The sequence below is a fragment of the Lycorma delicatula genome, chromosome 1, assembly GCF_047948215.1.
Source record: "Lycorma delicatula isolate Av1 chromosome 1, ASM4794821v1, whole genome shotgun sequence".
Taxonomy (NCBI): domain Eukaryota; kingdom Metazoa; phylum Arthropoda; class Insecta; order Hemiptera; family Fulgoridae; genus Lycorma; species Lycorma delicatula.
Genome location: NC_134455.1, coordinates 272,708,699 through 272,734,129, shown reverse-complemented (window position 1 = coordinate 272,734,129; position 25,431 = coordinate 272,708,699). Strand labels below are relative to the sequence as shown.

At 32.4% G+C, this 25,431-nt stretch overlaps 2 protein-coding genes across 2 annotated transcripts in view; one reads left to right on the top strand and one right to left on the bottom strand.

Moving 5' to 3' along the window:
• Positions 1-5,255, top strand: part of Rpn1 (regulatory particle non-ATPase 1) — an 86,135-nt gene extending 80,880 nt beyond the window's left edge. The window contains exons 14-16 of the mRNA XM_075377801.1: positions 769-974; positions 3,522-3,640; positions 4,997-5,255. Of these exons, the coding sequence (XP_075233916.1) occupies positions 769-974; positions 3,522-3,640; positions 4,997-5,179 (508 nt within the window). The 3' untranslated portion in view covers positions 5,180-5,255. The remainder of the gene's footprint in view (positions 1-768; positions 975-3,521; positions 3,641-4,996) is intronic.
• Positions 5,256-6,627: 1,372 nt separating this feature from the next.
• The window catches only part of LOC142317830 (ciliogenesis-associated TTC17-interacting protein), a 37,897-nt gene continuing 19,093 nt past the window's right edge, over positions 6,628-25,431 (bottom strand). Inside the window, exons 3-8 of the mRNA XM_075354380.1 lie at positions 24,845-24,897; positions 19,277-19,396; positions 17,926-18,001; positions 15,854-16,000; positions 10,874-11,022; positions 6,628-6,816 (exon numbers count right to left, since the gene is read on the bottom strand). Coding sequence (XP_075210495.1) covers positions 6,628-6,816; positions 10,874-11,022; positions 15,854-16,000; positions 17,926-18,001; positions 19,277-19,396; positions 24,845-24,897 — 734 coding nt within the window. The remainder of the gene's footprint in view (positions 6,817-10,873; positions 11,023-15,853; positions 16,001-17,925; positions 18,002-19,276; positions 19,397-24,844; positions 24,898-25,431) is intronic.

The following is a 25,431-nucleotide window of genomic DNA, read 5'->3' as shown; positions in this document are numbered from 1 at the left end:
TGGGCCCCAAATCACACGACAAGAACTTTTTTCTTTTGTTAATAGCTACTGTTTATGCCAGTATCTCACATGAGATTCTAAAACACCAAATTCCCTCTCAGCAGCTCGGTTGCCATTCTTGTCAATAAAATCAGTCAAGAGAAGTTTGAAAGCCATGTTATAGCTGTTATATTTGACTTTCAACAGTGTTTCTGTAAAACACTTCCGCAAACTCAAGGCTTATTGATCGCACAAACTGCTAACTGAAGTGGAAAAGGAACTGGTAAGATTCATAGGACATGCTTGTATAGTAGGCAAGGGTGGGGAAAGTGGTAGAGGTGAGTACGCAAATCAGTTGGCCTTGACATTTTATTGATGATTTTTTTCAGATGAAATTTTTCATCTGAAAAATATTTAGTTATAATATTAAAACAAATATTGGAAATATAATTGTATGAATATGTAATCTTTTAGATTCTAAAACGTTAAGACCACAACATGAACTAGGTCATATATGTACTTTTCAAGATTCTGTTGTAAATATATTTTTTCTTTATTATAGATAAAGAGAAATGTAGGTCCAAATATAATGTATATAACCTACTGTAACAAATCATCTGCAAGTAAAGTAGTAGTACTGTAGTAAAGTAAAGTAGTACTATTGCTTAAACATCATTACTCTAATTAATTATGTATTTATTGATATAACAATCAGCAAAAACATTGTAATATTTTTAAATATTCATCTACTGTAAGAGATTGCATTGTAATAGAAAATTTTTTTTGCAGATTAGCTACCATGCTTAGACAATTAGCTCAATATCATGCTAAAAATACTGGGCATTTGTTTATGGTACGAATAGCTCAGGGTCTTACTCATCTTGGAAAGGGTACATTGTCTCTTTCCCCTTTCAATACAGATCGTCAGATTATGAATCCTGTTGCAGTGGCTGGACTCCTTATCACTCTTGTTAGCTTCTTGGACACAAAAAATAGTATGTAACAAAATATTAAAAATTATATATGACAATTATTTTAGTTAAGATCTGGTTTTTGAAAATAAAATAGAAACTGTTGTAGTATATAATGATCTAGAGGCTGTTAATAAAAAATAATTTGATAGGAATTGAAAATTGAGAATTTCAAATTTATGTCTTAATATCATGAACAAGAAAATTTTTGTAATTAAGTTTAGTTTTTGTGTGAAAATATATATAGAAATTCTGTAGTGTATGAAAAAGTAACATTTGTGATTGGGATTAGATCCAAAATTAGATCTTTACAGATAAAAGACTGAAATGCTAGCATTTTATCACAAAGGTTGATATTAGATGTTATAATAGATTCATTCCCCCCCTTGTCTACAGTGATTAATCTACAGTGGATCTCTTTGATGGTTTATAAATTAGTTTGGATTTTTCTACACACCATACAATTCTAAGGAAGGGTAAGTTTGTTCGTTTAAGGACCTCTGAGTAATCCTTTAAGGCTTCTCTGAGTAATATTTAATTTATATAGTAAAAGCAGCTTTTGTTGCTGAATCAAATCACTCAGTGTTTTGCTGCTCCACACTGAGTAAAAATGCACCACTCTCCCTCAGGCGCTTCTCTGAAAAAAAAGTCAAATCTGGGGTTGTTGAATGAGTTTCCTCTTCTGCAACAAAGTTCCGCAGATTCATTAGCTCCTTGTGTTTGTCTGTAAAGTTGAGACCAGAGCTTGGCAGTAGTCTGCGGGCGGTTATATTGATGCTGAAATTGGTTATATTGACCAGTCGAGTTGTGGGTCTTTGTATTGCCTGTCCACGAAAGAGACTCTCCTTTCAGCTGCCTTTCATTGTACTCGGCCCATTGCTCAATGGGCACTCTGTGCTTGTAGCTGAGTTTGTAGACGAGAAAGTAACAGTTCTGGCTCATGTGGTAGACCGCAGAAGGTTGCCATTATCACTGGCGGAAATGCTGCACGGATACCCGCAACCAGGCAGTCAGTGTTGTTGGGCACCTTTTGTGTTGGTCTATCAGCTAACATGTTGTTGGCAGAGGCGTGGCTATGTCCAGCCTTCTCGTCCAGACGATCTTCACCCCAAGTTGGGGGCGACTTGTTGCCGAATGGCTTCGACGACACGTGGCACTTACTAAACTAATGGTAGCCCTGAAAAGGGCCATTGTTATCGATTGGCTTCAACAGCTCGTTGTAATTACTAATCTTATGGTCATCCTGAGAATGTTGTCGTTAAAATATTGACGCATAATTCATAACTTTGTGGTGGCTCTGAATGGACCATATTTTGCATTAGCTCTGATAAGAGCTGTTGGGTCCAATGAAGTCAGAGAGTTGCAGTTTGTCCATTGAAATCAGAGCGGGCTTTCCCTCAGTGGCAATTGGGTCTCCACTATAGCGTGGCAGTGGTGGCTCCCAGAGCCCTGTAGTAGTATCGGGTCAGTGTTGGTCATCTTTTGTCGATGCAGCTGAGACGGTTCTTCCTGAGTGATCTCACGCCGGCCCTGCTGTTGAGTCCACCGGCCAGGGCGATTGAAACTGCTACAACCAACTTTATCTTTGATTAAACCATAATCTTCAAAAATGAGCCGTTGATTAATCATTTCATACTTTTGTTTAAATTTATAAATATATTTTTCAAGTATATCCATTCTTTTATTTTTAGAAATTTTACTATGATATACAACAAATTGTTGGTCATAATAGACACACCTCTCTTTCTGTTTCTGTAAATATTGTAATGTTCCATAAATATTTTTTTAAATGTAATGCAATAAAATCTATATTGGTAAAATTATTATTATTATTGTAGAATTTTGTACTGATTATTGAATATAGAATTTTGTACTATGTAAAAGAAAATTCAAATTGGAATTTATATTAGGACTGATCTATTACAAAAACAATTACAGTCTATTATTAAAGATAATTTTATATAGGGTCGACCTTCTCCAATCCCAATGGAGTTACATATCACATCAACAATTGATGTACAGCTCTTGCCTTTCCTGCAGATTGGTGCTCTGCCTTGACTGTATCTATCACAAAATAAGGAAATACAAGTATCTGGTAGCCAACTATTGAACCTCCATTTCATTGATTGACATCTTATAAAAATGATAAATGGAGGTACAGTGAATAGCCGACTGAACTGGTTAAAGGAGCAATATAATCTAAATATTAATAAATAAAGCAGTTTCTGAAAATAGGGCACCACAGAATGTACTTACTTATTGTACTAAAAGTGGCTGACTGGAGAAATGTGCTTGACTATCATCAATTGATGAAGTTATTTTTTAATACTAATAAACATACTAAGCAAATGAATTTTACTAAGCATTTAATTATATGGTGCATTTATAAGGTTTTTCACCTTAATAAATCCAGATTTCCATTTTATTTAATTTTGTGTTGTATGTATTTTTTTTTAGTTTAGAACTGTATTCTGTGTTCGCAAGTTTTTGTTTAAAAATGTTATTCCTGTAATGCTTTGTTATTATTTTCTTTTTAGTAAAATATTCAACCTCATTTCATTTGTATTTCAGTAATTTTGGGGAAATCACACTACCTTTTATACACACTAGCTACTGCCATGTATCCTAGATGGCTTGTCACACTCGATGAATATTTGGTACCACTTCCTGTATCTGTTAGAGTTGGTCAGGTAAGGTTGATCATTAAATATTTTATTATCTTGAGAAATGAGTAATTTTATTTTCTCTGTTTATTCAGCATTACGTTAATTATTGCAGTTGGTTAAACTAGAATCTCGGTCTGATTTACTTATAATAAAGTGAAAACTGAGTATTTTATAGAAAATGAAATATTGAACAGAAATTCTTTTATTGAGAAGAAATGTTCATTCTCTTCATTATACAGTGGATTAATGCTGTTTCCCAGCATTGAAATTTGCTGTTTCATTAGGTGAATCACTTTCATCTATTAGTTTAGAATATCTATTCCACCTTTTTAGAATTTAAAAAATTATTTTAAAAGAAACAAGTAAGTGATTTTTTGCAGCATACTTGTACCATGGGTAGATGTATGTTAATGCCATGTGCAAATTATATATAGTTTTAATGATACACCATTAGATGTTGTTAGATATAACACTATTTTTCAGTGCCTAAAAGGAAATTTGGTGTTTGTGATAAGAACAAAGTTTTCTTTTAGAGTTGCTGAAACTTTTAATTTTCTTTCATGTTTGTTTGTTAAGTGAGAATCAAAAAATCTTTTGGAAATTATAATAAATTTCCTTAATTTAGATTTAGTTGAAAATGACTGTTTCTTTCAAAATTCATGACGAACAAAGCAAGCTTGCAGCCACTGGATTCAAAATACAAGAAGGCCTGACAGGTCCGTTGTTGTTGCATTATGACCATATTCATTTTTGTATGTTAATGGAATCAAGTAAAAAGAATATTTCTTCTGTACAAACTGAATGATCAGTTTTATTTGGGTGATGTCGAGAAGATTACATACATTACATTGTACACAGCTTTGAGAGTGCAGTATTTAGCTTATACAGATGCTAGCAAAGTGTAAATGGAAATAAGTGAACCATTAACAAGTATGACTGCAATTTTATTTAGTAAAGCAGTGTTTTTAGGATACCTTAAATCATCAGTAAAATAAAATCAATGTGCTGGCATTGATTTTATTCATATTTAGGACAGAATTTTCTGTCCTCATTATACACATAACAATTCATGTGATAAGTGATTTGAGACTACCTGAAGGAAAAAACATTATAGTGATAATGTGTCCATTATCACTATAATTGTCATAATGTTTAATCTGGTGAAAAACATGATGACATTAATGAATAGTTGTGTGCAATGGTATGTATATAAATAAGGAAACCAGATTAATGCTTTTAAGTAAGAAATCTCAAGAGATTTTTCTAGATGATACAGTGTGATGATTACAGTGTGTCATTATTGGCTCTTGTAAAATAGTTTAATACTTAATTATTTGTTAGTTAACGATTCTTTGAATGATTTAAGTTTGTTTATTGCAGGCAGTAGATGTGATCGGTAAAGCTGGAACACCTAAAACAATTGCTGGTGTACACACTCATACTACTCCAGTTTTGTTGGCAGTAGGTGAAAGAGCTGAGTTGGCAACAGATGATTATGTTCCCTTAACACCTGTTATGGAGGGTTTTGTTATATTACGCAAAAAACCAGTTGAGGCTACTTAATTTGTGTTTATACAAATTGTATCTTAATTATTTATAAGTTAATTATAGGTTAAAATAAACAACTTTCTGTAATGTTTTATTGTGTTGTTTGTTAACCTCCTTGTTTTAAAATGATTTCTTTTTGGGGGGGGCACAAAATGAAGTGTCATTATCAGTGCTCGAACACAGTTTCTACTGCTAAACTATTAGTATTTATAGTATTTATAAAAGATGATTTCAGTAGTTTTACACAACAATTGTGTTTTTATAATCAGCTCAGCTAAGTTCTACTAGTGAATTAAATCATTTACAAATAATGAACACTATGGCAACAAGGTAGCACTTCGGACACTTCCCTGCAGTATTCCATTTGTGAAATGTGATTTCAGTGTTAAATTATCAGTTGTCATTTGTCATATTCACTTTTTTATTCATTCACATTCAATTTCTAGTGTGAAATTGTCAGAAACTACTGAGAAAATCTTTGATGAATGCAAGTAGATTCCCTTGTATACCATGAGATTCCAGGCTTTGTTGTACCTTTTTAGCCAAAAGTAGGAAGGCATTTTGGTTACCATTTTAGCCAAAAATAGGAAGGCATTTTGGATAACAGATTCCTGGACAGTTCTGCCTTGGTGGATAAGCTTGGGAGAACATTGATGGTGTAATCGGTGCAGCAGGTACTTTATGTGGTGGTATACCGACTGAAATGGTTTTAGGTAAACCACTATTGGTCTTTCTAGCTTAGCTTCTTGCCAGTACTCTGCAATAGCAGTCTAGCTTAGCTTCTTGCCAGTACTCTGCAATAGCAGCTGTGAAGGACTTCATGATAAAGCTCATGCTAATTTTGGTCAGTTCTTTGCATGATGCACAGGAAAGAATTCTGTTCAGTTCTTTATAAATGGGGCGTTCTTAAGACCTTGCTGAGTGTGGACCTTTAAAATTACAGAATTTAATAAAAACTGTTTTGCAAGTTAGTGAGATCACTCACTCCCAATATGAAGATTATTAAACCCTGTAGGGATTGTCTGCAATCCCTGTACCTGTAAGATTGAGAGCAATAACAAAAGTTAATGATGTATCACTACTAATGTAATGCCCTCAAATGTAACTGTATTACTACTAATTCTCTCTGTTACAAATAGAGGCAAGATTAACTTCTAATACTGCAGGGCAGTTGTTGAAGTAATAAAGTGCATGAAGTGACTGGTACATGATCAAAATACTGCTGCTAAAAAAATGCAGAATCTCAAAAGTCTCAATATACTACCTGAAGAATTACAAAGTGATGTAATAACAAAGGAGATATCTCCTGAAAAAAAGATTGGGTCATGCTGGATATCTAGAATATATGTTGCTGTTTTTATGTTGCTGTTGTTGGTGGTGGTTATATTATTGCTAGCCAATTGCTTTTCACATTTGTCAGAAAAAGAGAACAAGAAATTTTATTTACAATTCTGTTTGTTTTATTAGTGTTTATTACTTTTAATTTTATTAAATACTTCCTTTTTTTTCGAGAATGATGTAAAAAAGTTAATAGCAAAATTAATTACATTACTTGGTTTCACCAGTAATACTTGAAAGAGAAAGTCGCTTAATAATGCTCCTGTTTCCGGATAATCATATAAGTAAGTTTTGTAGACACTTTTTAATTTTTCCTGAAAAAATATTCAAAAATTACATATTTACAGATAATAAAAAAAAAATTAAAAATATATATATAAATATATATGTGGATCAAAGTGTTGGGATATTGGAGGAATAAGGAATATTTTATGTGGAAACAAGGGTGGAAGGAAGAAGGAACAAGATCTCCAAAAACTTGATTACTCCTTGAATAATCCTTGATGAGTGGTGGTGGTAGTAGTTGAGCTTGCCAACCAACTGATTTAATATGGCCTCGATCATAAAAGCTCCAAGCTTACAAAATACTGTGCAGCTGAAAGCAGTTAAAAATGCACCTCTTCATTTTTCTTTCTCTTTCTCTTTGTCTCTTTCGGTTATTTTGAAAAAATAAGGACTTACCACACTGAACCGAAAGTCCTTATTTTTTCAAAAAAATTGCGGAGGGAATCAAATAACATTCATATTATTATTATATACATACTGTGCTTTAATGCAAGCAACATAATAGCATCATTTGCTTTCACTTATTCCAAAGAGATGGCTCACCACTGTCCACCAGCAGACTCACCATGGGGCTTGAGCGAAACGCACCTGTAGCAAAACAGGAGCCAAAGGTCTAAGTGGGAACATACAAGAGCTTGGCAGAAGTACAACATGCATATATATATTATGATAACTGATCATAACACCTCTTTCTCAATTGAAGAGAATATTTATTAATTTCTGTCATTATTTTATAGTGGTGCGAGTTCTTTTTAATTACACTAAGCCACTTCAACAGACATTGTATCTGCTTCATCATAAACATCATCATGCATTTCAATATTTTCTTTTTTCTTCCAGTGTAGTGTCAAAGTCATTCATTGAACATTGCACATCATCTTAATCATTAAAATCTAACCAGTTTTTGATTCTGCACAAAAAAAACTAATTCTGCACCTCTTTAAAACTTAACTGCCATATCTCAGAATTCTGTCAGGTCAATTCATTTTTTTTCAGTAAGAAAAATATTCTTCATGATTAGCTTTAAAGATTTCTTACAAATTTATTTTGTTGAAGACATGGAACGTAAAAGTTCAGTGGTGTAAGATGCTATCAGTGTTGACTTACACAATTCCACTAATATATACTATTACTTAAAGTAATAAATATTTGCTTCTATTTGATGTCCATCAAGAACATTACTCAGCAAACGAAAGTGTGATTGGGACAGACAAGTTGCCATTGCAAATTTTTTTTGTGCAGAATCAAAAACTGGTTAGATTTTAATAATTAAGATGATGTGCAATGTTTAATGAATGACTTTGACACTACACTGGAAGAAAAAGAAAATATTGAAATGCATGATGATGTTTATGATGAAGCAGATACAATGTCTGTTGAAGTGGCTTAGTGTAATTAAAAAGAACTCGCACCACTATAAAATAATGACAGAAATTAATAAATATTCTCTTCCATTGAGAAAGAGGTGTTATATGATCAGTTATCATAATTTACTGATATTGACTTATGAGATGTTTAGTTGATCTCTTTGTTGTCTTTTAAAATCTAAAAATAAGCCAGGTATTTAGGTCTTGATCAACTATTGTTGACTGCTTGGGAATACTTTCTTACTACTTAAAAATATTATTAAAATAGTTTTATGAAGCACTGTTTTTTTTTAGATACACTGAATTCAAATAAATTTACTTAATATACTGATTTATGGTCTTCAAACATTTACAGATTTTTATAGCTAGGGTGAGCCATTGAATAGTTGGAATTTTTTCAAAATTGAGCTAGAATTCACTTGTTACAAGATACACTCTTTTTTCACTAATTTTTCTGGGGAACTTTGTTATAGATTGTGTTCATTAGTAAACCGAACCCCTCAACCAATTTTCAAAATTCAAGCGAGATAATGTTCAGTCTGTGTTAAGTAATATTAGTTCGCTTAATCAAAATCTGATGTTATCCAGTTGACTGAATATTAGTTAACAATTAGGAAATGTCCTTATTATTTATCACTTAGTCATATTACAGAAAATTATTGCTGAAAGTCAAACATAAACCTAGAGAGATGGAGAGAAATATTGTGGAAGAGGGAGATTCAACTGCTTTAATTCTAATGACACCACACACATAATACATTATTACACATTATCTGGCTATTTGCCCTTCACAAATAAATTAACAACTTTTCCTTGTATACGATGTAACCATTCAGCATTACAATTAGCCACAATCTTAATTATGCACCTATTTTATTGTTAAAATTGAAATTGTGCCATGCATTAACATAAATACTAATAAATTTTATACTTGCACATGTATTATTCTGCATGTTCTAAGTGCTATATTTACATGTACTTGTATAATGCTTACTCAAGTTATTCTCATTCATAATCATAAAGTGAAAGCAATTGGTCAATATGTTCTCTAAGATTAAGAATGCTCCAACATTTCAACTTTGAATTATATAAAGTTAACAGGATGATCTTTCTACTTTGGTATGTTATGTTTCACTTTTCCAATCAGTTCTGCATTTCGAATTCATACAATCAAAAATTTTTTCCAAAATACACTGATAGGGCTCATCATCAATCTCCAGTAAGTTTTCAGCTGTAAATTTTATTAAAATTTATTTTTTTTAAAACTATTATTGTTATCATGATAATCACTTTTGTTCCACATTAAAATAGAATTTTGAACAAACTGGCACTCCATCCAGATAAATATTTGTAATCCTACTTAAAACAATAAGCCTACTTTCACTCTGAAACGTCGTTTTAATACAAATTCTTCATTTGTACAGCCTATTTTTCAATTAATAGCTCCCTGTTATTTAATGTTGCTGTCCACACAAATCCTGTATAGTTTAAAATTGTTTGAACATCCATTTTGTTGAAGGTTGTTTTCAGTTTTCATTTATATTTTACTTATAATGGGACAATTGTTTTCCATTGATTGTAAATCATGAGTACACTATTCTTCTAATTGCTGATTTTTCAAAATTATCTTTTGAAGATCCATTTTTTCTTTTACTGTTTATCTGAATGTTAAAATGTTATAAATTCTCTCCTCCAGCAGATTTCTTTTATCTTCTCAATTTATTCAGATTATAACAGGCACAGGTTATAGACAACACACACATATGCTACAATGAAGCTGAACTTTTTTAATTGAATCCAGAAATTGATCAAGTATAGAAATATTATAACTGCAAATAAAAATATTTTATGCATGCAGTACTTAATGGGTTATCTAAATGTCTTAAATTAATACAATAACACTAAATAAAATAGCTGTCATATTTTATATATGTAGATTTTAGAGCGAGGTTGGACTGTATGTTCATAGGTGATGAATGAAACCCATCAGGTTGGTCTAGTGGTGAATGCGTCTTCCCAAATCAGCTGATTTGGAAGTCGAGAGTTCCAGCGTTCAAGTCCTAGTAAAGCCAGCTATTTTTACACGGACTTGAATACTAGATCGTGGATACCGGTGTTCTTTGGTGGTTGGGTTTCAATTAACCACACATCTCAGGTATGGTCGAACTGAGAATGTACAAGACTACACTTCATTCACACTCATACATATCATCCTCATTCATCCTCTGAAGTATTATCTAAACGGTAGTTACCAGAGGCTAAACAGGAAAAAGAAAGGTGATGAATGAAGACAACTCCTTGTTGCTTGTTGAATAATGGTCTAATGAATTGTCGTCTTGACAGTTAATGAAATGAATTGTAACATAACGTATAACTTGACATATAAAAATAAAAAAAATATACAATTAAATAACATTAAAGCTAACGTTCATCCGAACAAAGAATGGAGTCTATCCAGACTAAGAGTATGACGTGACCTCCTTGGATCAGATTTGAGCACCGAATGCTAGTACGAGCAGAACTCTCCAGTGAGTGCTAGCACCCATTAGATCGCAGCACCAGACGGCTTGACGTGGAACAAAACAATAGTACATATACATATGTCTATGTACTATATATACATATGTAGTACAATATGACTATATAGTATATATGCATATGTAGTCATAATAAATTACATTATTTTAATTTACGTAATTTTTAGAAAATTTTTACTGACCATTTTATCTATATAAATTGAAGCAAGTTGTAAATCACTCTCCCAGCTGTTTTCTAAGGGGATTGTGTGCAAACTATTTTCTGTGTTCATGAGGGGGTCAATCTGCATGCTTATCTCTGTGTTTCCCCAGCTGTGACGTAGAATGTGTCCTGTACAATAGATTAATACTGTGTCTAGAAACAGGTAGACATGTTGCAGCAAACAAGATTACATTTTTTGTCTTATTAATTATAAAATTATTGAAAAATACCGATAATAACATTTTCCAGAAAAAACTTTTTAACGACATTCATTAACACTACATTGTTAAAAATGCTGTATAAACTTGTCGAGAATTTTAAAATCTAGTAATTCTATGGTAATTCTAGTTATTTACTGAGATGAGCTTTCTACTATGTGAAATGCCATACTATTATCTGTATTAGGATTATTTTGCATATATGAATGTAGAAAATATAAATATATAGTATACCAGTCAAATAAACTCTAGAACCATTTACAAAAACTTAAAATAAAATAAAATTTAATTTCACTTGCTAAACAACCAGACTCAATAAAAAAAAATATATAGAAGTAGTGAATATAGGCAAATAAATTAATAAACGAAAATATGATAGTAAAAAATTAAAAATAACTCCTCCAAAAATCAAACACTTCCCTTTAGTGACCAAACTTAAGGGAGGGAGGTAACCATTTAATGCTCTTATCATGGAAAAATTTCACCAAAGATTGTTAAATGAATTTTTAATTTAAGATTTTAAATAATTTTTTACATGTCAGTCCTCTATTACTATTCTCCTATTCTATTGATTTTGATAGGTATTCCAGAGTTTGCTTAACTACTGGGGAGGGGGGCTCCCAAGTCAGGCAGGTTAAAAGTTAGGAACAGCTTCAGAGCATCTGCAATCAGCAGAATGGGTTTAGTTGATATAAGTAAAATGAGATTGTAAGGAAAAGGTGTGAAGTTAATAGTCATAATATTGCAGTTGAATTATTCAAAATCATGTTACAGTAGTAGTACTCAGTTGCAAAAAGAAGTGTTGCAGAAGTAAGAAATATGCACAAAAAAATACATTTTTTTAATAATGATAGGATAATTCATTATTTTCAGGTGAACCAAAATGTTGCTTTCAGTGCAAGTGTACATGTCAAACAGAAAAAGCCATGAATTCAACGAATTAGCTGAACAATGGTTACTGTCAGTGGTATAAACTAATGGAAATATTAAGAAGCCAAAGAATGATTTGGAAAGATATTTTTATCCAAATCAAAAAATAGTTATTTCATTAAATTTTTTTTGAACATCCCATAAAGATGGTATGGTTTTTTGTGTAGGAGATGAACAGGATGTTCAACAGATTATTACAAAATTAGAATACACTGACAAGAATGTAGAATGAAAACAAATGTTAAGAATAAAGTAACAAGGATAGGAGAGAATAAGCCAATGAATGTCTACATAAATACAATGAACTGAATAAATAAAACAGAACACATATGTAGGTCTCATGTTTTGCAGAAAATTGTAAAAGTAAAAGCAAGACTGTTGCAATGGAAGCATTTAACAGAAATAAATATTTATTATGTAATAATATAGAGTTAAGAAATGACGAACCACCTTGTGAAGTGTTGAGTTTGGATGATGCTTAATGAATATGAAACTTGGAAAAAGAGAAAAATAAATGCTGGAACCATTTAAACATGGGAATAGAGGTCTGAGAAGATTAAAAGAGCAGATAAAATAAATATCAAGTACTCATACAAAATTATAAAAAAAAACATAAAAGCTACAAGAAATTTCAGTTGATCTAAATTGAAATGTTTGTCTGGAAATAAAGGATAATGGAGACAGGCATAAGTTGAAAGAGACCTTCAAGACAGATAACCATACAATAGTGATGATCATTTTTACCCGGAGGAAATTCTCCATAAACAGTTGCTCACAAAGCATTTATTATACAATAACAATAACTTTTTATTATTCTGCTAAGACAAATCTGAATAATAATAATAATAGTAGTGGAAAATATCACTTTTAAGTGAGAAATAATTAATATTATCTTAGTGGGGGATTTTTTCTCACTCACTTTATTAATTATTTGATCTAATTCATTACAAATAGCAAAGTACAAGCAAGAAAAAAGTAACACAACCCACTAAAAATCACAAGTTACCGATTTATTATATTATATTTATTATACGAGGGTTATTTTTTTTCAAGGTCCGAAATAAAAACCCGCGAAAAAATTGGATGAACCTTTGCGCATAAGTGTTGCGCAGCGTCTCTAGTATGGCCTTCAATCACGCCGCGTCATTTCGTTTAGTTCTGAACACGCAGCTAGCACGTAAACATCTCTACAACAATAGCATATTCCGCCAAGTGTGAAGTGCGTTCGATTTCTTCAGGCTGAGGGGTGTAATGCAGCTGAAATTCATCGACGAATAAGTAATGTGCACGGTGAAACTTCAATAAGTGACAGCAAAGTGCGACAATGGTGCAGGAACTTTAAAGCAGGACGTACAGATGTTCATGATGCAGGCTACAGTCTACAGTACCGCAACTGTGTGCAAGGTGGGTTCCCAAGATGCTGTCCGACCATCATAAAACAATGAGAATGGACGCCTCCCTAACGTTTCTTCAGCGCTACCACAATGAAGGAGAAGAATTTTTGAACAAAATTGTCATAGGGGACGAGATGGGTCCATTTCGAAACTGAAGAAACAAAAGAACAATCCAAACAGTGGATACAATTCTCATTCTCCCAGTAAACCAAAGAAGTTCAAGTGAACCTTCTCCAACAGAAAGTGTACGGCTACTGTGTTCTGGGACCGGAATGGAGTTCTCTTGGTGGAATTCATGGAACGTGGCACGACCATCACTGCAGCCTCATACTGCGTGACTCTTCAACATCTACAAAGGGCAATTCAGAATAAGCGGAAAGGAATATTGTCTTTCTCCATGACAATGCTCGGCCGCACACTGCAGCTGTAACAAAGAAGCTCCTGCAGCGTTTTCGTTGGGAAATGTTTGATCACCCACCATACAGCCCGGACTTGGCTCCATCCGATTTTCACCTCTTTGCTCACATGAAACGCTGGCTAGGAGGACAACATTTTGGCACAAACATCGAGCTGCAGACCAGCGTAGAAACATGACTGAAAACACAGGCGGCTCCGTTCTATGACGAGGGTATTGGAAAGTTGGTACCATGCTACGACAAATGTCTAAATCGGAGAGCCAACTATGTAGAGAAATAGCGTAACTACGTAAGTACTTGTTGCAAATAAAAACCTGTTTATTTTCACTGTGATTTTAATTCGTGACCGATCGGACCTTGAAAAAAAAATATCCCTCGTATTATTTCTAGCTCCTCTTGTAGTAAAATTATACTATACACATACTCGTACATTTTGTACTTGGTTTCGAGAAAAATATGTTTCTTCTACGAGTATGTACCAACGCTTCGTGTTCTGTTTTGTTTCTAACAGTTCGCACAAACCACTTTTAAAATAATCCAAACTCCTTACTGTAAATTTGAGTACATTGTCAGCCGGACAAGTTTAATGATTATAGTTTTATGAGAATTTATTTATTGTCATTCTGGGTTTTTTATCTAAACTTACCGATGAAGTTATTTCAAATTTTGATTGAAACCTTAGTCTTAAAATAAATAATTCCCAGGCCTCTCTTTTTTTCTTATACAAAAACTTTTCTCACCCAGAACGAAATTCAATGAAAGCGTCAATGGTCACTGTTGAAAGAGGAGAACGTTGGACAGAAGCAAATAGAATTTTAAAAACCTTACACAAAACAATTTTTCGAAATTTCACCAGCTCTAATTCTTGCAAGAATAGTTTTTTTTTGTGATTTGCTCGTTTGATATAAGTTTAAATAAAAACTAAAGAAACAAGAATTTAAGCAAATAAAATCCAAAATCACTTTCATAATTCTGATTATGGTTTCCTTCCGGCTGACGAATAATAATTGATGAAACGCCTGTTAGTTCAGCTAGTCACTAAGAAAAATACATTTTTAATGATTAATAGAAAATATTTGAGTTCTTGATTAAATGGAAATTGTACAAAATTTTACGTACATAAAAATAAACTGTTATTCGAATATTTATGTTGTCTACGCCACAGTTTTCGTAAAAAAAATAAAAAAGTATAATGTCATTCACTTAATGAATTGGGTTTTAGAAGAAAAAGAAAAGACAAAAACTCAAGGAAGAGGTTAGAATAAATGGAACAGTTAATTGAGAATATAGCATGTAAGAGGTATGTTGAGACGTAAGTGGGCTGAAAGAAATATATAAACGTATTAAATCAATCGAATAGAGGAGAGCTTTCTTTCTTCTAATGCTTCGGAAACTGTATAGGGCTTAACGTCTTTAAAATTCGCGTAGATAAATCGATTGAGCTTTCTCACAGAGTAAATTGTAAATAATAATTAAATTTTCATAAAATGTGTTTAATTTTATGTGTGCTTCATTTTGAAAAAAAACTAGCGACGTTTACCGTTGTTTTTTTCAATGAATGAATTGTTGGTCAAAGTAATCATTCTGAACAGTGACTTCATCATTCAACAATAACTAAGTAGAATTTAACGTAAATTTAATGTCAACAATGGTGCTGATCAGACCACAAAGTCTTACAACCATTTACCCGTTCCGTAAAGCTTTATGTAACCATCAGACATAAAAATGTTATCAAAAAGATTTAACACCTAAGCTTCGATAAGGTGACGTTTTAATTTTCTTCTACTGAAAGAGGAAGTTTCAATTCCTTCTTCAATGCGCTCACTCTACTTTTTATCTTTGGTTATTAAAAATTACGTCTCTATGGAAGCTGTTAAGTAAATCTTTTAAAAACCAAACTATTTTAACCCCGTTGGGCGGTAGTTGGATCACTGCCAGCTAAAGTTATTATATTGTTATAACAGGTTTATTTAAATAATTTATTCTCAAATCGTTTACTCACCGTTTTCATTTAACCATGTTTCCAGTTTCAATGTGGTCGAATTAATGTGTAATTGAACCAGTCTTGTTACTTTAGTAGTTACATAGATATGATTATTTAAATTCAAGGCTTCCCTGGTAGCAATCTGAAAAGTTATAGATAAAATACCTTATCAAAAACAGACGGTTCTAAATACTACTGTGAATAAAACCAACAGGCGCGAAACTACTTAATCTTTTTCATTAACCCTTTCTCCAAAGTCTACTTCTAAATAATACCTGTGTATTATCGGATATATTCAAATGTTTATTAGTATCTTGGACTCGCCATAGAAGTCTAATGCTAACTAATATACGAGGTGTGGCTAAATAACGAGACTAATGCTGTTACAGAAGAACTGCGCATGAGCCAAATTCGTACGACCGACAGCTGTGTAGCGTGAAGTCTTCTCTTTCGATTATTGCCACTCCAGTTTCTGTAGACATATTAGTCTGGCTGTGACCTTCGTTTGGATTCTATGTTTTTTTTTTCTTTTGCCGAAAACATTAAAGTGCTTTATTAGAACAAAGAATATTATATCCCAGCTCACTCGTAGATAAGAATTAATGAAATTTATTATTATTATGTAACAATGAGAAGAAGAAAAGGAAATTTAAGTATTAATATTTTTAAAAATGCGGCAAATTGAAAGCGTAAAAAATAAATTCATATTATATTACGGATTGGCTCTATACAAGTGTATAGAATGTGAATAAAAATTCGTCGTTCCTACCGAAGGAAAATAACAATTTATTTTTTACATCGTTAATTTTAAATAAAGACACTGAACGTCTATGCTACTTCAGAAATTACTGTTGTCTCGAACGGTTAGCTTAAAGCATTATGCTCAGTTCTGGTCATTCATCAACTTTTATTCACTTCTGAATTTATAAATGAAATTAAAACCTATATTTTGTTTTTAAATTACAAATATTAGGATTATTTCCTAGTAATACTTCATATATTTGTGATGCTATGCTTGTTATTAAGAAAGCAAAATATTTTATTTTCCAGAATATTTTTTGAATAATTTTCTGGAATTCATTTTTTGAATTCTTTTATTTTTATACACCCTTATGTGTTTTTAAAAAACTCACCCTAAGTAATTTATTATCCTTCACTATGTGTAATTATGTTACAATTATTACATTAATTCTAAATAATTGTGTCGCTACAATTATATTCATCCGATTTATGGTGATTACTATTATTTAAATATTTTCTGGTTATGTTACTAACTTGAACCTTCAAGATTCTTTTTTAGCGATAGATCAAGATCATCTTACTTCATTTTACGTATTCGATAGAAATTTAAATAGTTCAATTTAAGGCAATACGTTTGATAAAATATATATATATATATATACATATACCTGATAATAATAAAATTGACAAGTTTCGATAATGATTGTGATCATACGAGTATAATTTAATACTTTATCTGCCATCTAAGATTACAATAAATATTTTAACAACTTATTTATAATACGTTTTAACTATCAGGCATACTGTACGTATGTCTGACTGCACGTCAGTTCACCGGTTAGCTCTTTTCATCATACACTGATTACTGAGAGTCCACCACCCTTGTTCTCTCAGCAACAGTCACCTTATTCTTTAATCTCTCTCTTTTTTTTTTTTTATATGATATCATACCAACCCAACCAATTAGTTTAAAACATAAGCCACGGAGTCCTCAGGTTTCTTCACCTCTCTGCCCATCCACGCAAGCACGAAGGAGCATGAGCTCCACCTTCGGCTGTCCGTCATCACAATCGAGCAAGAGCACCACCTTAAATTACCCATCAACAACAACAGTTTTAAACCACACTCAAAGCTATATCTCAATATTGCCCATTCTCTCAAATATTGACAAACGGAAATTCCACCTACGACAAGCCGTCATCAGCGAGCGGTTTCTTCTTGACGAGCTTCCTCATCTTTCTTCTTTATAACTGCGGTTATGAACGACGAGATACATTAAAAGTTTCATTAACTATGCTGGTAAAATATAAAACCTTAAGGCATTTATAAGAAAACTTTGTAGAAATTACCTACTTTCTTTTGATTCTCTTGATTGATGTGTACCGCTTTAAACCAAGACAAAATTTGTAATGAGATGCTTGTATTCTAAAGTATATCATTAAAAACTGTATTAAAATTAGAGCAAAATTATATTTACAAATAACTATTAGCTTTGAGGTTTAACCTAGACTAACCTAGGTATACAAGTATATGTTTTGCCCCGTAAACTAATAATGTTATTTTATTCTTAATAAAATTTTGTTAGGGGGAAGAAACTAAGAAAAATATAGGTTTCAAAGCATAAGAATAGTAGATTAATTTAAAGGAGGGGAAGTTTATTTACCTTTGGGCTTGCGATCGGGTACACCTGTAAATAGTATCAAGTTATAAATTATAGAAAAAGTAGAAATCGCATAAGCTAATCAAATTAACACGTAAGGTTTTAAAAATTTTGTTCACATGAAACGATTGTACTCTACTAAAAATCATCAACGAAAATTTCGCGTTTGTACTTTCCTTCAGAATCCATTCTCTCCATTCCCGTTGATACTGAAATTATAAACATATTGTAATAGTGTTGTTAATACATGTAATTCAATCCAAAGAATATATATATATATATATATATATATATATAATAACCTCACAACGAATTCAGAAAAATTTTATATGATTAATCGGCAGATAAAATTCTATTTTTAGACTCCCTAAAAAATGTTTTATTTAATCTATTTAACGGAGGTGTGTAACATTGAAATTGAACAAACAAAAACACAGAAAAACTAGGTACTACTTTTCACGTATAATTTGCCTTAATCTTTAAGGGTATTCTTTAAATAAATGTAAACTCACAAGAAAGTCGCAGAAAAGGGAAGGTCTATATCGTAAAAAGCTCAGTTTTCCATTTTGTGGTTCTAAGGCATAATTCTTAGACTAGCTTTTCTTTCGTGACGATTAAAGTCAACTGCAGTCAAACGTTTCTCCACTGAAGTTGGATTTTTCCTGCTTTCGTGTTCCATCATGTTTGTTGGTGTTCGATGACATGTCCTCATTGATTCCGACTTAAGTTTAATTACCCCTATGAAGTTATTTTGATTCATCGTTTTGTGATACGAATTTGTACAAAAATACTTTATTTTATTTGTCATAAAGCGGATGGATCTACGAAACCTAACTAGTGTTATTGAAATTCGCATTCGGTTTATTCTATTGTTAATGCCTGCAATAAAAAATATATAATATAGGCAGGTAAAATAGCCACTCAAAGAGAATTACTTTGGATGAATCAATAATCAAATCATTTTATTTTATCAGACTTGTAATTTAATTATTAACATAAATATAAGTCCTACTAGTAGAATTAGGCTAGATAAAACTTACCAAAACACTTTTACACACAGTACCATTTATTAGTACCGATTTTGTTTTCAGTTTTCCAGTTAATCCATTTAAAGCTATGCTTTTTAAAATCATGAGATTTGCGCCTTCAGATACAAAATTCTGGATGAAACAAAAAATGAAGTTTATTAAATTAACGAAAACTGAAGAAAGATCTAAATTTCATTTTGTACCTATTCACAGAATTACAACTAACAAATGCTACAAATGATAAAAATTTCAAAACATATTAAAATTTTTTGCGTGCACACAAGCATGTGTATGGTCTTTTTAATCTAGATAAATTACATTATTTTATCAATTCACAAATGCCTGCAAAGACGTGTGTATTATTTTTAGTAGATCTTTGAGGCCAAGTTATTGCAAACAAGTGCAAAATTAGTAGTAGTCTGTTTATGAAGACCAGCGAAAATCTAACAATTTGATTTGCAGTGTGAGATCAATAAAATTTTTTTTTTGCCCTTGTATCTCGAGTTTTTTTATACAATTATTTAGTACAAACTTGAACTTCAGCTCCAAGTAATTGAACTTGCATGAATATCATTCATCACTGATTACGTGATATTTCCCTTGATCACCGCTGGTCACGTGCTCATTTTTTCGGTTGTTGTCTACATTGAATTCGGTCAGCATTAATATTGAATTGTATTTGATCTTCACTTCAAAACCGAAGACTTTGCTCTGTGCAATTTCATGTTTGATTAGCATTTTTTTTTTTTTTTTTGGCGCTCAAAGAAGTTTCGTTATTAGTGTCCAAAAGCAATGATTCTACAATATAAACTAATTGCATAACAACATGTACAACTATATATAAACAGAAAAAAAAATCCAGTTATCAAACAAACCACACAATAACACAGGGAAAAAGAAAAGGTAAAAATACTAAAACATATATAAAGTATTAAATAATTTAATGTTATCCAGTATTGTCCAGCTTTAAGAAATAACAAGATATTCGATAGCATTCTCAGATTGTTTCCTACAATGTCCTAGATGTTAGCTCCTAATTTAAATTTCCGATGCAATGCAACATAACATACGCAGTCCACAAGGATGTGGCGTATCATTAGTTGGCAGTCGCAGCGAACACAAACGACTGCCTCGGTCTGATTCATTAGGTGTAAGATTAATATACCCTAATCGTAAACGGCAAATAATAACCTCCTTACAACCGTTATTCCGGGTTGAAAAGTTTGATATTTAACCGACTCGACTCTTCTACTCGCCAATGTACTCCCCTTAGCTTCTCGTCTTTTGCAGAGCCATACTAGTACTTCCACAAAAGAGGTAATTTACTATTTATAAATATGACCTTTATTCCACATACTATTTCTGTTTAATTGCATCCAATCGTCGAAAAATAGCAGAACTATAAGAAAAAATGAAAAAAATATTTTTATAGCCTGGTTCCATAGACTTAACGATACTGTCTTTTGGAAATATTCTTCGAACATTTTGTTTTGATTTAGTACTCACGTACTCCGAGCTTGTGAGAAGCAGAAAAAACGAGGTGGCTTGTTGTTAGCCTACTCCCGAATACAAGAGGGCCCACCCAACAGAGGAAACTACTTACTGGTGTGGTCTATTCAGCCCTGCTACATGGCGCCGAGTTGTGGGCGGACGTTGTTATATTTGCCAAGTATAGGGGTAAATTGGAATCCATCCACAGGAGGTGTTGCATCAGAGTAGCGGCCGCCTATAGAACGGTATCCAAGGATACGGTTGAGGTGATTGCTGGATTCCCGCCATGGGGGCGGACTGGCTTTCGGCTGATTGCGTAGGTTCTTGTGCGATGTTGTTGTCGGTGTTTGTATTTGACGTACTGCACGCGTTGTTTCCAGTGGTGTTGTTTGTGTGCTGTGTGACATCCTCTTGGTTTGTTATTACTGTGTGTGCAAGCAATTCCCCCTTCATCTGATGAAATGCTTTTACAAGCAATACCATGAAGAGAAGAAGCCATGGGTGGAGGTTTAGTCGGTAGTGCGCAGGTATACATACGCTTTTGGTTATAACTGGCGGAACCTGTTAGCGAGCCCGACACTGCTTAGGCGCCCGTAAATGTGGTTTCTCCATCTCTTAAAAAAAAAAAGAAAAAGTATTCTATCTTCGGAGAAGACAAATTATTAACGGAGCGGAAGGAAACGCCGAAAATAACGAACATTCAGTACGTATTTATTAATGACCACCTCGAGATAAAGTGTGAAAAGTATAAGTTCAAATGTTATACAGACCTGCAGCGAGCTTTACCATATGTCTCTTCTCTCGCAGGAAACACAAGTTATTTAGATTCCTTTTTGATGACTTGAATTGTAAAGAAAACTAAAATTTAAAAGAAGAAATTTTCGACAAATTTTACAATGTAATCTTTAAACAGAAAAACAATCCTAACGGCGAAGCATAAATAGAAAAAAAATTCAAGAAATTATGTGAATATGTAGAGAACATCACAATAATGGCCGAGGTTTAACAAGGAAAATATTAAAGAATTATAAATAAATGGGTTACGTAAAGTTAACATTAAGGTCTCCTATTACAAACCTTTCCGGCTGAAAATCAGTTTTGCTAATCAGTTTATTAGCTCGAAGATAGAAAATTATTTCGAACCAGCTAGGATGTCTTCTATTAGTGGGAGAGAAAAATACATCTTTCCTGTTTTTATTAATTTTTGCTTCCGGAAATTCACACACTCTTATTAATCAACCATATCTTTTTTTATAAACAGATGATCACCCGCTTATTTTGACATGGCATTTTCTATCCTCTTCTCACTTCTTGCCATTTTGCGCTAATGACGCTAATCTGGGTAACTATTTGATATCACTAGTATTTATTCTTGACTATACATTTTGTAATATTTGTAATTTTTCATAATATCAATATTGTTTTTTCACAGACAAACGCTCGCGCTATATGACTCCTAATCTAACCATAAGTCATGTGTTTGTTTTTGTCAAATAACAGTAGCTCAATGCTATGGGGATTTAACTTGTTATTTCTATTCTTTTACATATTTCTTATTTACATGAGATACTCAAAATTATCCTCATGTCTCTACCATCTAGTTTCTCTTAAATTCGTTCTCCTATTATTCTTCTAAACCGCTGATGATAGTATTCTTTGTTAGGTCATTTATTCAATTCTCCAACTTGTGTTTTTATAATAATAATCAACTTTGAAATGTGAAATCAGTTTTTCTCTACAATTGTAAGTTTAATTGAGAAAAAATCTGATTCAATAAATTCATCTGAAATCAATGAAAACTAAAAATAGGGTTTAACTACCTACTGATCTAGGACAATTACAAAGCAGTCATCCTACACGCCTTCTCTCTTGGTATTGTCCAAAAACAAAAGATTGCAAAAAAGCAAAAGATTGTCTGAGTACTTCAACAATAACTAATCATTACTGAAGCTCACAATAGGTGCTGCTAATTATATTTTTGCTCTTATATCAAGCGTCAGAATGAATACTATCCGTTTCATTTCATCTTGAACTATCAATCTCTCCCCGCTCTTTTTTAGTTCTATAGGGCTATAGGGCTTTGTACATACTGATTTCAAAACTAAAGATACTTATGCATTTTCACTGAATTTTACTTCCCCTCTGCTAAGCAGTTTCTTAAAGATTGTCCAGGCTTACTACAGCTCCAGTACTGGATTATTGATTTCCATCTTACACATTCACACTGCCAGTATCTTAACACATTCACCGCCAAACACGCCGATTTACGTTTCATTTTTTCTGGGTCACCAACGCCAAACACGTCGTTAAGACGTTTTAGGACACTGCTTCATATCAACGTTTTTGCTTACTATGTTGGCAATCAACAAACGTGAAGCTTTGGCTATCGATTCATAAAGGTTTAACTTATCGATTTATGCGTTTTTTTCTCGATAATCGTTCGATAGTTTAATTTTTTCTTGATATTATAATAGAACTTTTATCTGTTATTTACAAGCTATGAAAATGGCGTCCTCTGCGAAGTATAATCGTAGTAAAGGTTTAGATTCACAGCAAATTGAGCAAGTTTTAGACGAGATATTTGCAGACGAAGATTCTGGTGATGAAGATATAATGATGAATGAACAAACTGATAATGATGATGATGTAGTAACGTGAGTAATTTTGCTCTTTTAGTTCAATAAGATAATTCAGGTAGGCCTTCCAACTAATCAAAATATTCCCGAAATTGACTGATGAATGGAGCGATACTGATAAACCGGAAATGAACCAGTATATAGTAGACAGTCAGGCATAACAAACATTCCAGCAAATCCTAGAGACTGTTTTCAGTATTTTACTATGTTTTTCACGCTAGCCTTCTTGTGCTGAAACGCTTGAAACCCAAACACCTACAGAAGATAATGCTACAGATCCAAGTTCTCCTGGATCTAGTCATCATCCCAGCTTGCCAGTAAGAGCCCCCAAGATTGATCCTGTACACAGACTAGATGGACAGATGAAAAAAGATAAACTTATCCATATCCCAGCTACAAAGAAGGAAAGACCCTCTAGAGAAATCAAGGTCTGCAAATCAAAGAAAATTCGCAGCTCAACTAAGTTTCTCTGCATTTATTGCAATATCCCTCTACACCCAGGAGATTGTTTTACCAGATATCACACCCTGAAGCATTATTAAAGGTAACTAGAAAATTCCATTCAATTCTGTTCAGTACTTTTAGAGATATTTAGAATTAAAGATATTGTTGTAAAAATACATTAAACTGACAAAAATAACTTGCACAGGGAAATGATCTGCATGGCAGTGAATGTGTTAAAATAGGAGCCAGTTCTTACTTTTCTTGAAGAATCCCAATCCTATGAATTAATGGCACACGTTGGGCTTCTTTACTGCTTATTCATTACCTTCTTATTGCCTAAAACTTACTGCTTATTATCTTCTTTACTGCTCCAAAGGCAAAACCTCAAGCTGAACAAACTTGTAGACCTCTCCATCAGCATTATTCTCCAGTCATTGTTGCTCTCTTCAACTACTGGTTATGGATCCAACAATAAATATTTATGTTGAATGGCAGTGTTATATTTCAAAAAAAAAAACAAAAGTATAGACTATCCTGGCCATAGACTATCTTGTTCAATCTCCACCTCAAGTTCTTGTGATATTTGACTATTTCATTGTACTCTTGATTTCAGCTGGCAATGGAATAATTTTAGAGTAACCAGGACCAGGTTTTAGGATACTTTCAATATCAACATTAGACTGGTGTATTGATTTTACAGAGTTACTATTAGCGATAATCTTAGTAGCCCCATTGTTTGTCCTCCTAACAATTATGTGAATAATCAGCACAAAATCAATTTAATATGGATGCAGCCTAACAAATGAATCTTGCAGGTATACCAGGATAAGTTGCCAACAAATACTACTAGCACCTTAACCTTTCCTCTTTTAGGCTCTTCTTGAACCAACAGTGCTGGTTCAAACAAGAAGTACTTCCTTTTTCACCAGTATTAGTATTTTCATTCTGTTAGTAGTTCCCCTTTTTATTAATAAATAAATTCAAACACTAGTGCCATGTCAAATGGTACCACAACATTCAATTCTCCCAGCAACATTCTCTGAAGGAATTTAACATGTTCAACTAAGAGCATGAGAAAAAGAAATTTTTTTAACTCTATTTTTGAAACCTTTCAAATCTTAAGGCACAGCATGACATATATATATATATAAAAAAATTCAAACAAATATTTAAGTATTATTTTATTTTTTCAGAAAAAAGTTAAAAATAATATTAAAATATTTCAATTCAATAAAGGGGATTAAAATGTTATTTAAAAATTAAACTAACTTTTACTGATTAAGGATATACAGAATGGTTTTATGAGAAAATTTAACTGGAAACCTTTCCTAGATTTTTCATTTCATTTAAAATACAGTATTACTTTGAAATATTTGTCCTTTTTCCAGTATGGTAGCTAAATGCATTATTTCAAACAAAACCCTCATTTTTTTATTGCATTTTTAGACAGAAAATAGTATTTTAAAACATTTTTATTCTTGTTCAACAATGCAATAAACAGCTGATAATTATTTATCATTAAAATTGTATTTATCATTCTTGTAAATTTACAATTGCCAGCACATAGTATCATAAGCACTGTATTTGGAGAAAAAA